This window comes from Pectinophora gossypiella, chromosome 14 (assembly GCF_024362695.1).
Source record: "Pectinophora gossypiella chromosome 14, ilPecGoss1.1, whole genome shotgun sequence".
In the NCBI taxonomy this organism is placed as follows: Eukaryota; Metazoa; Arthropoda; class Insecta; order Lepidoptera; family Gelechiidae; genus Pectinophora; species Pectinophora gossypiella.
Window position 1 is genome coordinate 6436606 of NC_065417.1, and position 14061 is coordinate 6450666.

At 38.7% G+C, this 14061-nt stretch overlaps 3 protein-coding genes across 4 annotated transcripts; 2 read left to right on the plus strand and 1 right to left on the minus strand.

The window, feature by feature from the left end:
- Positions 1–570: 570 nt before the first annotated feature.
- Positions 571–5436, plus strand: LOC126372314 (pyrimidodiazepine synthase-like). 2 transcript variants are annotated; one of them, XM_050018013.1, is made up of 5 exons: positions 571–738; positions 3585–3752; positions 4131–4288; positions 4779–5021; positions 5277–5436. In XM_050018013.1, the coding sequence occupies exons 1-5, from the start codon at positions 693–695 to the stop codon at positions 5409–5411; spliced, it is 750 nt and encodes a 249-aa protein (XP_049873970.1). In that variant the 5' UTR covers positions 571–692; the 3' UTR covers positions 5412–5436. The 2 variants fall into 2 exon arrangements, with proteins under 2 accessions (XP_049873970.1, XP_049873969.1); XM_050018012.1 differs by lacking the exon at positions 571–738 and adding an exon at positions 2824–3105.
- On the minus strand, positions 5253–8093 carry LOC126372298 (DNA replication factor Cdt1). The gene is made up of 3 exons (XM_050017987.1): positions 7434–8093; positions 7150–7279; positions 5253–7069 (listed from the first exon to the last, which is right to left on the minus strand). Exons 1-3 carry the CDS (start codon positions 7955–7957, stop codon positions 5906–5908), a joined length of 1818 nt encoding a protein of 605 aa, XP_049873944.1. The 5' UTR covers positions 7958–8093; the 3' UTR covers positions 5253–5905.
- A 1331-nt stretch (positions 8094–9424) lies between these two features.
- LOC126372658 (uncharacterized) lies at positions 9425–14011 on the plus strand. The gene is made up of 2 exons (XM_050018507.1): positions 9425–9650; positions 12042–14011. The coding sequence occupies exons 1-2, from the start codon at positions 9425–9427 to the stop codon at positions 14009–14011; spliced, it is 2196 nt and encodes a 731-aa protein (XP_049874464.1).
- Positions 14012–14061: the final 50 nt, after the last annotated feature.

Consider the following 14061-nt stretch of genomic DNA (forward strand, 5'->3'; position numbering starts at 1 on the left):
AAAATTCGCCTACAACAATAAAAGAACTGTGTTTTAAACTTCTTCATCATCATCATGATTCCAACACATAATATCGGGAGTCTCATATCCCTATTATAAACGCGGTAAGAACCCGTTATTATGTGTTTTAATTATGATAATAACCGCGTAAACTTAAAACAATGTATCATCTTCATCATCATGGTTGATTTTAGTTTCAAGCGGCTTTTTTCGTTTTAAACTGATTGGTTTAAATGATTTTAAATCGGCCTTACATCTATACCTACACCCCACGTGCCCAATCGTGTTTTCAAAGTTTGAACTCAAAAGTCGTATTCAATGATTTAAAGCCGGAGCCGAGATCCGATCCCGCGACACTACGAAGTTATTTCACACAAAATATTGTTTAATATCGACATGCATGCGCTCATGGCAAATACCATTATCTTGTAAATCACTATCGCATAAAAATCCGTAGGTACAAATTAGATAACTAAATTACACACGGTGCGGCTCGCCAGTTCTGTTTCTTGAACTTGGCTTGACACGCGACCGCGTGTCTAGATATTATGAAATTCATGATAAAAGGGCAGCGCCCATAGTTACTTTACCATACATATAAAACTCGTCATCGAGAGCAGTCGCGCCATTCGCCTGCGTTCTATAACTTAAGTGTTAATATACATACTGTATTACATAAAACTTCAACAAAAATGAGTGGTAACGCAATCAATTTCAACACAAAGCATTTGACGAAAGGTAAACAGTTTAATTTTTTACTTCTGTCCTCGTGACGTAGGTTCCCGTCCATCCCACTGCTGGGCACAGGTTCCCTTCAGCAACTGAAGGGAGTATTGGAAGTACTCCTTCTTGTTGCTCCACTTTCACTGCGGGTAGTTGGTGTTTGGGTTAGCTAGTATCAAAGCCAGTGTTCAATCCGCCCGAAGTAGATAATTATGCCCGTATATAGGTAGTAGGTACCTATAGGGTTTCGAGGCGTTTTATCTTAGTAAGAACTTGTTTGTAACACAATGGATATGGTAGGTATCAATAATGTTGAATGCACCAATTACTTATTAAAACACAGTTGCCTCGACCATTATAGACGCGATACGGCTCGCGACCTACCACGTTGATCTAACAGTAGGCTCGGTACGTTGGATGTACCTCTGACTACCTCCATTGAGATATATCCGTGAGCTTATGTTCTGTAAAACTGCTCATCGATAATGTCCCATCTAAAGTTGCCTGAGCCAAATGTTTACTTTGCAATCGTGAATCATGATTTACGAAGTTATGGTCTACGGGGTCAGAACTCACTGAACTTGGTGAGATTATAGATAATGGTGCTAATTCCTGTAAATACCATCTAATTTTATTTTAAGTTATATCTGTCATTTTCTTATCCGCCGAAAAGGAAAGGGACGGGTAATCGACAAGCATAAAATTTATAGAACACACGTCAATTTTAAGCACAAATCTAAACCAACCGTCTAAAAATTTTACATCCGTCAATAACCCGACACAGTTAAGTAGACAGCACGTCAAACGGATTGCATACCAGCGACGTACCTTTTGATTCGCCCGGGTTATTCATTCATTTACTCATTCTTCCTAAAATTAAGAGCTGTGAATCATCCGTCCCTTTCCTTTTCGACGGATATGAAAATGACGGATATAACTTAAAATAAAATTAGGCGGTGTCTGCAGGAATCGGGGCCAATATGTGGTAAGACGTCCATCCACATATTCTCCTAAAATGTTTGAGCAATACCTGTGTATATATACAGAGTGTTAGTGACATCGTGACGAAAACTTTGAGGGGTGATTGAGGCCATGATTCCGAGTTGATATCAAGTGGAATTTTCCGTTGCAAAAGTATGGAACTGAAAATAATTAAAAAAAAAAACACCAAAATGTTCATGAATATTCTGACTGAAAATTCCACTTGATATCAACTCAGAATCATGGTCTGAACTATCCCCCTCAGTATTCGTTACGGTGTCATTAACACCCATACCTATTTGTATGGCTACCGTATGTAAATGCGGGGTGTAAGTGATATCGTAACGAATACTGAGGGGAATGATTCAGCTGATTATTCTGAGTTAATATCAAGTGGAATTTTCCATCGCAACACCCTGTACATAGATTTGTATAGGGGTTAGGGGGTAATTATGTGACCTTCCTACAAATGTGCGTGCTTGGAGTAAAAGCGTTCAAAAATAGACGGTCGCGGGTTAGGATCAATATGTTTTCGTGATGCTAGAGTGAATAATTTAACGACCGGTTTTTAGACACCGAAAATCCCGTCCTTATTTTAGTATAGATAGGTACCTATTTACCATGAATGCTATTGCTTACCTATTTACAATGAATTGTAATCCTGAGTTGCTAAGAAACTAATTATTATTATGTACCTCTACCTACCTACCTACGACTATAAATCAAACTGTTAATAGGTACCTAATTAGGTAGGTGTAAGCCCTATATTCTTAATATGTATGTAGCTACTTATTTGCTAAACTTTAACCAGTTAAGTAGGTATTTTAAACTATTGAAGACAACGATAAGTATATGAAACAACAATACCCAATTTAATTATGAGTAGGCGCCAATTAAGACGTTTTAAACAGTGTTAATAAAATAGCAGTGCACTACTAAACTAGCTGACATTAGGTACGTCATCATGAATAAGCTTTCGTCAATAAATATGTAGGTAGGTATCTCAACTTAGAGCCCACGTAGCATTGTGTACAATAGACATAATGTTTAGTATTATTTAATAGTATTACCTATCTTGTAGAATCAATGACGAAAACACTGGCAAGGTCAATCGACCAACCTTAAAAACAAGTCTACATAGTACAACGTATTGCTCGAACATATCGCAAGTCACTGTTTAGTCTCGTTATCCGATTTTTATCAAATATTTTATTGCTCATTGCTATGAAGCTGACAAAATGATTGTGTCCACATTCAGTTTCGCGATGCATGTGTTAGTGTCGTCATTCAGAGTGCTCGCGCCTGTAGCTCATGTCTTAGAAGCGATGTTACCTCTTCGTCATATGAGTGTTAAAGCAGTGAAGGGGGCCATAAATTACAACACAAAGCATCTGAAGAAAGGTAACAAAGCGTATATAAGTCCATAGACAGTGCTTTTTAATCTTTAGTGAATGTTAAGTATTGTTAATTTATTATTATAAATCTTATTATTTACGTAAACGAGGTCAATCAACAAAATCAGATGAGGTTAGTTTTCCAAGGATCTAGTCACCAGATGTCGCTGAGACGCACCGACGACGTCATCAGCGAGCGATAATTACAAAACGCCTGCGTTAAACATGTTTTGTAAGGAAGCAATCTTGCTAATTTTATATGTCAGGCACTTGGGTTCAAACAAACAATACAACTTTTCCAAACTAAAGTTGTGGTGGTCTGAATACGAAATTGAATACCTTCAATACCAAAAGGGATCGCAGCTGTGAAGTACATTCAGACATGTTTGTGGCGACAGGTATTAGATAAAAAAAACACGAATTAGCCCGCAAGTCACCACTTGATAAGCGGTATCGTTTTATAACTTTGTTTTTTTTTTGTTTCAGGTGATCCTCTACCGCCATACACAGGCAAACTACGCGTATACTGCATGCGATACTGCCCCTTCGCTCAGCGCACTATCCTGGCTTTGAACGCTAAGCAATTGGACTATGAAGTAGTCAACATCGATTTGATGGACAAGCCCGAATGGTTCACCACTAAGAGTCCATTAGGTAAAACAAGAATTAATTTAATAAAACATCTACAATGTATTTTAGGACGAAAACTTGGCGTTCTCGAGTCTCAGAGATTCGAATGTAGCGTAGAAAATAATTAAAGGCGAAACCTACACATATCTTCGGATTCATCTGCAGAAGACTGCTAGGAGCCACATTGTATTAAAATTAGATTGTAGGCTTAGAGCAGGCCCACAATCACCACCCTTCTAGGGAATAATGTGCGCGATTTTTATGTCTAACCATTGCTCCACTAACTCAATGAAGCAGTTTTCTGGTGGGGTATGTTTGTGCCAAGCCTGTATCTGACCTCCAGCGATTGTATGGAATACAAACCCTTATTTACTGGTTGTTAAAGGTATTTTTTGTATTCAGGAAAAGTTCCTGCAATAGAAATCGAAGAAAATAAGACGATCTACGAAAGTCTAGTGACAGTGGAGTATTTAGACGATGTCTACCCACAAAGACCTTTGTTGCCCAAGGACCCAGTGAAAAAAGCCTATGATAAAATTATTGTGGAAGTCGCCACTGGGGTAAGAATCTATGTATATGAATATTTTAAGGCTTATTACAATAATTTTTAGTAAATCTACCCACCGAAGTGTCGTAAAGTCCATCTCTTCTTCTAATAATTTTATCCCCTGTTGGGATGTAGGGCTCGAAACAGATTTCCACTCCTCGCGATCTCTAAGTAAAAGTGCGCGCGCGCGTAAAGTCCATAGTCGTTTCAAAATCCAAACATTGTCTCTAGATATCCTGCCTTACGAGGATATAACTTATCACTATTCTGATATTATTACATTATTAGTACAAATAGATACCGTTTTAGGGACCAATACGAAATCGGTACTATAATTTTATACCGGTATGATAACGGTAGCGTAGCCCTTACCTCTTTTATGCCTTAATCTTTTCAAGCCCTGCCATTAATCAATCACTTAAGACCATAATATCCGCCACTGTTCGTATTTGCGCCCTTTGTTCATCATTGGAATCTTTAATATTTATTTAATCACATTTCAGTTAAGTACCTTGTTCTACAAAGTTATAAGAAACCCAGAAACGGTCACCGAGAATACGATGACTGCGTACCGCAATGCGGTCAGTTTCATCCAGGAGCAGCTAAAAAGCCGCGGTACCAAGTTTTTGGATGGTGGCGAGCCTGGTTACGCAGACTACATGATCTGGCCCTGGTTTGAAAGGATCTGGATGTTGCAAGATGTCGACGAGAGACTAAAAATTGACGGTCCCGAAAATAAATTACTGGTAAAGTTTTACGCTTTTACAATACGAATTGATATAGAAATCGTATGGTCACGAGTCACGAGCATTAATATTAACACATTAACTTTTTTGACAAATTGTACTGTAAGTCTCACTAAATATCAAATATGTTAGTGCGACAGAGTCCTAAAGTGGGTACATTATATTGCTCATGACTGTACACCATAATTTGACGAAAATAACGTCAGTCGCCATAATCTATAATGAACGAAATTAATTATTATGTTTTTATTCCAGGTTGAGTACATACAAAACATGCTGAAAGACCCAGCTGTAGCAGCATTCTTGGTACCAAAGGATATTCTATTGCAAGTTATGGAAGGCTATAGACCAGGAAACAGGCCCAACTATGACTTGCTGCTTGAAAAATAAATAAAATATCATATTCACTTTTCAATGTTTTGCTTATTTAAGAAAATACCACACAGAAAAGAAATTAAGAGAAGAAAAAATTATCTAGTCATAACTAATGTTAACTAAACATAATTGAACATAAAACAAACTTCATGTCTTGAACAATTATTAATAAGATGAGAATAAGCTAATACTATAAAAAAATGAAATTATGATTTTAAAACATGTTAAAACTTAACATACATAATTATGTCGAGATACTATTGCTAATGTCAAAATAATTGTTAGCAAATAATTAAAATATGAATTAGATGTCGATATTGTTCCCCATAATTATCTAATGAAAGATTGAAAACTACTTACAGATAGATAGCTTTGGCTACAAAATACTTGACAAACTTCATTTAAACAACAATTAAGATAAGTAGTTGTGATAATAGCAGGGTTACATAAAAAAATATACTTACTCAGTCTTTACTTTTTCATGTCAACTTACTTTGTTCTTAAATTAATTAGTCACACTTGTATTTCTCTACTAAAGCTTCCAACTTTGACATTATTTTCTTTAGGTCAGTATTTCTGTCCAATTTAAGATATGTGTTGTCTCTGATGTCATGCAGTTTGATCCACTCCGGAACTTGCTCAGCTAGAACTTTGATGTCCCTGAGCAAGTCATTCGCCGACACATTGGCTTTAAAACTGCTGTCTAACTTAGACAAAACAATGTTGAGATTCAAGACATTCTTTCTTTCAGTAACAAATATATTCCTTAAAGTCTTTGCTAGGTCTGGAAGCCGACTATAAATCATATATTTTTCTTCATGCTGTGAAGATCGTGTCATAGCTTCTAGGGCTTTAGCAGCTTGTTTTGCTTTAACTTTTTCCAGTAAAGCTGCAGGTAGATTGCGAAGTGCAGGGTTCATTATAGTCACGCCACTTGTTGAAGGCTGACTAGTTTGAGTACCAGCAGTGTTTGTCTTGGTGTCAGTCAAACCAGTTGCCACCTTCTCTTGTTCAGTTAGACCTCGAGCCTTAGCTTGAGCTAACTTCTCCAAAGCCCTCTCCATTTTAGTGTTACACTTAAAAAGTTCACGTGCTTTGGATAGTACATCCTGTGCTGTAGATAACTTCTCTGCATTAGGCAGTTCAGGTAGTTTAGCACTTTCTATCTCAGGCACTTTCTCTATCTCAAATTCAGGATGCCAGCGAGTGAGCTTGTCATCAGGTATTACCATGGGAGGATCCAGTGTCAATAAGTATTGAGCATGATGTTTTTTCACCAATTGAAGGAGGGTATCATAAAAATATCTACGCCTCTCTAACAACACACTTGGATTCATGATTTTGATATCAGTGGGGAAGTTTGGAGTGATAATCATTTCATAAGAATCCTTTTGTGAAGTTGCAAAGCTTTTAATTTTCTGGATCTCAAAGTTGTAGAAATCTGGCACTAAATGTTTTATCTGAGCAAGATGTTTTTCTGTGAAATTTCGTTTGAGCATTTCCTGGACAGAGGGCTTGAGTTTATTGAAGGTAATCTTCTCGTTCCTGTTGTACAGAAGGGCGACAACAGTCTCCATACCTCGGAACAGTTCAGCTAGGAATCTGTATTGATGTGGCAGAGGTAGGCTTGTGGATGATGAAGCCAGGGAAGCATGACGGATGTAAGCTGGTACCTGAATGAGGAAAACAATGCCATGTTACAAATATTATGGTTACTTTATAAATAAATTACAACTTCAATAGGAAAACATACCTTGCTTGGGCTCTTGATAGGGCTCACAATAACTTTTCTTGGAGAAATAAGAGGTCTCTGTTGTGGAGTGAGTGTGACTTCTTTCTGAGGAGATAGCAGCTCTTTGTGGACCAAGGACTTTTTACTTGGACTGTAAGTGAATAAACAAATTTATTGTAGTTATTACATTTTAAAGATAATGTATCAAAATGTGCAAGATGTCAGAAATTTACTATAATGTACATAGTGTAATGGCTATACGATTACTACACAATGACCAGTAACATTAAATAATAATTATATACCTGGAGGGTACTTCCAAATCAATAGACTTGAATTCCTTGAGATTCCTCTTATCACAGGCTGCCTTAACCTCTTGTATGCCTTTGCTCAGTCGATCTGCAGTGGCTCTCAATTCTGCAAGTCTGGAGCTGCTAGCTAACTTCTTTCTGATATCTCCAAGACTAAGTTCCTTTCGTGCAGTATTTACTACATCTGGTTTAGATGTTTCATTTGTTTTTGTGATATTACCGGCGTTTAATTTCTTCCCAAAAGCCGTTGAGCTCTTCTGCTCCGAAGTACTCTTGGTCGGCGACGACACGCTACTTGCAACAGTAACCTTACTTCGATTATCCAGTTTACATTCATTAGATAATTTAACAGGCAGTTTCAAGGACTGCTTCACATCTTGATCAAAGGTCTTAAGACCATTTTTACGCCGTTCTATATGCTGTTCAACGTGAAGAATTTTTGATTTAGAACTAACCATGTCTTCGGAAGCTGGCCTTTTTCGGCTATTAAAAAATGATGTGAGCGTAGTTTGCGACATGATATCTCTGGGGTACTACGTTACGACTTTTTAACTTTAATTATAAGTATTATAACTTATTTTTTTCCACTCAACACTTCACAATCCACCAGCAATCTTTCTGTTTTCCCTCCAAAAAGCAAAATTGTAAGCTTTGTTCGTTTTTTTTTTTTGTTTTGGTTTTCCCCGAAGGGTAAGGCAAAGGGAACTATGCCCATACAGCCATGTCTTACGTATTTTTTTTCTTGATGATTAATGAAATGATGAAAGGTGATGATGATGAAACCTAAGCCCCCACCCTCGGAGTAGACTCCTACTCCGAACCCCAAACGAATTAACTCGAAAGTCCGCATAAACTTTCGAGTTATGAAGCGGCTTCTTGACACGAAGCGAAAATAGGCAGATACACTTTGTTTATTGAATACTCAGTGGCGGATTTACCAGTAGGCTGAGTAGGCTGAAGCCTAGGGCGGCAGATTTTAGGGGGCGGCAAATTTGGCCCAAAATTTTTTTTTGTCTTACAGAAATAAAAAAGACATTATTATATAAGTAAGTACATAAAGAAACAAGTGACAAGAATTTTAATATTTTAGTATAATGGACAGTGTACTGAACATTCTTACGTCTGTACGGGCTTCAACCGAACATATTTTGCTAACATTACGCCCTGCTTTTGGTAGCGCTGTGCACTCGATTATTATTAGTGTGAAACGCAGCGGCGGCGTAGCGTAGTGGAGGCGGCAGGGGCGGCCCGCCCCGGGCGGGTTTTTAGGGGGCGGCAAAATTTCACAATTTATAATCTATATAAAATTCTTCTTCTATCGTGTGGGTTGTGAGGTGGATTACCAACCTCATCAACCCAAAAAAAACCCGTAAGTATATAAAAATGAAACCCGTTTTCCGTTGTCACGACATAACATAGAAACGGCTTGACAGATTCGACAAATTTTTTTTTGTAGTTTTCTAATAATCTGTACAAGGTTCTTACGGAAAAAAATATACATTTAATTTTTCATATTTTAAAAGACGCGCGTAACGAATATAGACATCATTAAATTTAAAACAAAAAATCTGTGGTCATTTGTAAATTGAAATATCTAAATAAAAGGGCGGCAAAACAGTCTTCCGCCCCGGACGGCCGACACCCACGCTACGCCGCTGGTGAAACGGTCACTCAACGTAAACGATACGTACTAGCCACGAGCGCAAATAAAGAAATAAATCTACTTAAACGAATCTTTGAGTTAACGATCAAATCCTACAACTACAACTGAAGGTGGAGCGCTGAAGCCGAAACCCAGCATTGGCCCTTATAACGTTTGGTCCTTCGAGCTACTATAGTGGAATGTTGTGTTAGTGACTGTGATAGCGAATCGGTGCTTTTGGCCTGCCGCAAGCGGGTCTCACCAACTGCATTGAGAAAGCGCACATATCACTGTGTAACTAGCACGTTCTTGTTCCAGCGAAGCTTTAACAATTGACGCCACGATGGCAACTAACATAGATCAACTCCTCGAGAAACAGAAGGTGAACTACGATAACATCAAGCAAATCACCTCCAACTACGCCAAGGATACTGTTCAACGGAAGATTTTCAGTTATCTAGAAAAACGTCTAGAGGCTTTGGAGGCTCATTGGGCTGAGTTTAGCATGAATCACGGGAAACTTGCACCACTCGTGACGCCTGACATGGACTACGTCATTCAAGTAAACGGTAGGTTTATACGACAAAACACGACAGAAGATGTTCAAGGAAAAACTATCTATATCTCTCATGTCACCACGCCCTACAACTGATGTCCAAATGAAAGATAACTAAATGGCAAGTTAATCTAAAGACAAGAATAAACATAAGTGCTTTTCAAAAATCGGCTTCTAAAATTAACGTCGAGACACTAATCGCCAGAAAACAACGCCTAAAATTGATATACCCGAGTTTAACGGAAACTATAACAAGTGGGTGTCTTTTTGCGATTTTTATATGCTAACGAAGTCGTAAAAAGTGCAGCTACTGAAATCTAAACTGAGAGGTGAACCAGAAAAGCTCGTACAGCATTTGAATATCAGCGCCGACAATTACGACTCATGCTGGGACATCTTTCGTAACCGGTATGAGAATGGACGACTCTTATGGTCATCATACATAAACACGGTTCTCAGTTTACCTGACATCCAAGCTGCATCGGCAATCAACTTATGCAGGACACTGTGAACGAGTGTATAAACGGCCTTAACACAGAAGTTTTGCGTCGTGCTGGTCTATCCGGGATAGAAGCGCTCATCATAAAGCATCGACTGAGATGGTGCGGTTACGTCTTGCGAATGGATGACAGCAGACTACCGAAAGCAGTTTTCTATTCCGAGCTCTCTAGCGGAAAGCGAAAACATGGTGGGCAATATCTGCGTTACAAAGACGTGCTTAAGCGCAATCTCGTGGCATGTGAGATACCAACAGTTAGTTGGGTGGATTGTGTTTGTCTTAGACCGGAATGACGCCGCGCCGTTCACAAGAGCGTCAATTTATTTGAAAAGAAGCGTTTACAAGATCTCGACGCAAAGCGCCAAATGTGGAAGACTCGATCAAAACCCACACACTCAATTCGTCAGGCCAGCTTTATTGTGTGCCGTATGACCGGATCTTCAAGTCGAAGTTCGGTTTCGCCAGCCACATCAGAGCCCACCACAACATCGATCCAGGATAGATATTCAGGAGTCACCGTCGCCGGATACGGTTTGGACGACATGAATTATGATAATTAGTACTTACATGCTGCTGTTTTAGCTCAACAGTATACATTTCACTAAATCGACTGCTGTAAAAAAATCTAGAAACTGACACAACTTACTTCACAATCATATTAATAACGGGAAAAAGCCGATGTAATGAGGACGATAGAATACAAATCCGAAAGTTGCAATTTTATTAACAGAATAAAAGTACTAATTAATTTGATTGTGAACTAAACTAGCGTATTGAATTTTAGAGGTCAGTAGGGGCGGCAAAAATTGAATAGCCTACTGGCGGCAAATTTGTAAATCCGCCACTGTGAATACTCCAATATAATAACACTCGCGAATGTCTTCCGACTAACTTAATGCGATCATCAACCACAAAACACCACTTCGTATTAATTATTTAGATTATTCAATGAAGAAAGCAACTGTCCCGTTCCCGTTTCCCGCCAAAAAGCCGTAAGCTTTGTTCGTTGAAAGTCAAATTGACACTATTGACAGATTGACTTTTTTTCTTCGTCTACTTATGAGTCAGGTTAAGATCATGAGACCATACTGCCTAGTCATCAGTAAAGAAAATTGCTTTATCTTTTGACAATCTGATAGTAATAATAAAAGTTTATTTCTTACTTATAAGTATAAATAAATATATTCATATTTTTCGTAACAATATAAGTCTAATATTATTTAGTATGGGAGACAGCACTAAGCAATCCTTAGACGCAACCAAAAATCTAATAAATATCGGGGTCATGGCGGCAGTCTATGTTTATTTGATTTTTGATTGCGTCTAGGGATTGCAGCCGTTGTAGTCAGCACCGGTGCCAAATCCATCCAGTCACCGTAGGAGTGGTACCCACTCAAGTTTACATTAAAATAGATAAAAAATCAAAAGTAATTTAACATAAAATAAACCGACTTCAAATTCTGTCTAATAAAAGGTAAGCAAGAATTATTACCTACTTACTTAGGAAAATGTTAGAATCTCGGCGAAAATCAAGAAATAATCAAGTGCGATAATGCCTTAAGGAGTTCGAATTATTGTCGAATATCGACCTCGGTGGACCTCTGGTTGACCACAATGTTAAATAACTTCTACTTTGACTTCTAGTCTTCTCGTACGTAAACTAGAGGTAAACTACCAAATAAAATGACGTCTAATCAACCGACAACGATGGGACTTCAATAATCATTTAATTGTATAGTGTTTTAGTAATACGACAGTTATAAAAGCGACACAACGACTGAGTATTTAATATTTCAGAATCGTGAAAGTGGGAATTTGATTAACATAGTAATGGAGTTATTAACGACATTAGTTCGATGTTTGTGACTAATACAATGCAATCTAAATACCAACGTCGAAAAGCAGCAAAACTAAAAAAAGTTGTCGGTAAACATGATGATAAGGTGGGAGGCGAAGAACATGAGATCACAGCTCAGATATCAGTGCCCCACGAGGGTGGCTGGGGATGGCTCGTCGTCTTCTCTGCTTTCTTCAGTATTTTCATACTGGATGGAGTCGCCTACACGTTCGGCAGTATGCTTGCAGATATCGCTAAAGATCTTAAAGTATCCGATTCCCTTGTAGCTTTAGTGAACTCTACAGCGGTTGCATTATATTTTATCGCAAGTCCTCTAGCTTCGGCATTTATAAATAGATTTGGTTTTCGTGAATGCGCTATGTGTGGTTCAATTATATGCTCCTTCGCTTTATTAACATCATATTTTACAAAGAAAATCGGATACCTCTTTCTATTTTATGGCATAATTGCTGGATTTGGATACTCTTTGATAAATATGTCCTCTGGGCTGGTTGTTGGTTTTTACTTTGAGCGATTACGATCAGTTGCTTTGGCCATAGCAACGTGTGGATCCAGTTTTGGTGTTATGAGTTTATTTCCCGTAAATACATATTTAGTAAAGCTGGCTGGATGGCGCACAACAATGTTGTTGCATTCTGGATTGTTTGGTATAATTTTCTTCTTAGGTATGGCTTATAGGCCCCTACTTTCATTCACTGTGACGAAAACGGAACAAGATCCCACCCGCACTGTAGCCTACCTGCCAAGTGTGACCAGCGCTGTGGTTCGCCCGACCACCTCGCGAACCGGGGTACAAACCCCAAAACCTACCCTAGCTCCTACCGCCACCGAACGATTATTCAGTGCCGTCTCTAATGTTAACTTTCCAATGGCCGCTGCAGTGGTAGAAGATATTCAGCCTCCTGATATGATACCGACGGGACACGCAACTACGGCACAAGCAGGCCCCTCCAGCGCCGTCGCTAGATCCAAATCCAGATTAACATTTACCGCGCACGGTACTGAGGGCGCTATATACCAAAAACAATTGCAGCGTGTGGAATCTATTATATCTAAAGCCAGTGATAAATCTAAAGCCTTCGTCGAAGTATCAATAATAAAACCACCGACTACAAAAAAGAAGATGGGGTTTTGGGCTCGGCTTTTTACATGGGAACCACGTGTTCCACAAGCTCGACCTTTATACCGAGATGATGCTTTTTATGAAGGTAAATTGACAGACCTTCCAGCATATCAAAAGAGTATGGTAGACACAAGTGCGCCAGGTAGAACTGGGCTGGAGTACCAGATGGCAGTGACGCGCGCAGTGACCGTCAACGACCTGCAGGAGCATCGCGGGGTGTTCACCACTGCACTCAGAAGAGTACTTGCCACTATGATGGATCCCAACTTGTTGAAGAAGAGTTCGTTTTTACTGATGTGCTGCAGCGGTTTTTTTACTTATTTAGGTTTCTTAGTTCCTTACGTATACTTGCAGGATCGAAATCTTAAAGCAGGGGTTGATGCCTCTCACTGTAATCTATTTATAAGTGCTATCGGTTTGTCGAACGCTATTGGAAGGCTGGTGTTGGGCTCTTTAGCTAGCAAAATAGATCCAATATATCTGTTTGCAGTTGGATGTACCGTGGCAGGTCTAAGCACTATTGTCTCAGGTGTATCTTACAACTTGTACTACCAATATGCCTATTGCTTTGTTTTTGGTTTTTCTATATCAAGTGTAGCTTGTTTGCGCAGTATTATTTTAGTGTCATTGTATGGCTTAGATAAGTTAACAAATGCTACCGGTATGATGTTAATATTTTTAGGTTTAGGCAATTTAGTAAGCACGCCGATAGCTGGTATACTTAAAAATACGTATGGGTACGAGCTAGCTTTTACCGTTGCCGGGGCGTTTATGACTGTGAGTGGTCTGATTTTGATCCTGGTAAAATTTTTTGCTGTTAGAGAAATTAAAGCCCAGGCTCAACAGGACACTATGAAAACTAAAATGGCGCAAGGAAGGCAACAGAGGAAATAATAATAGTCTTAATTTTTATTATTTATATACCTATAACAAATACCTATTGT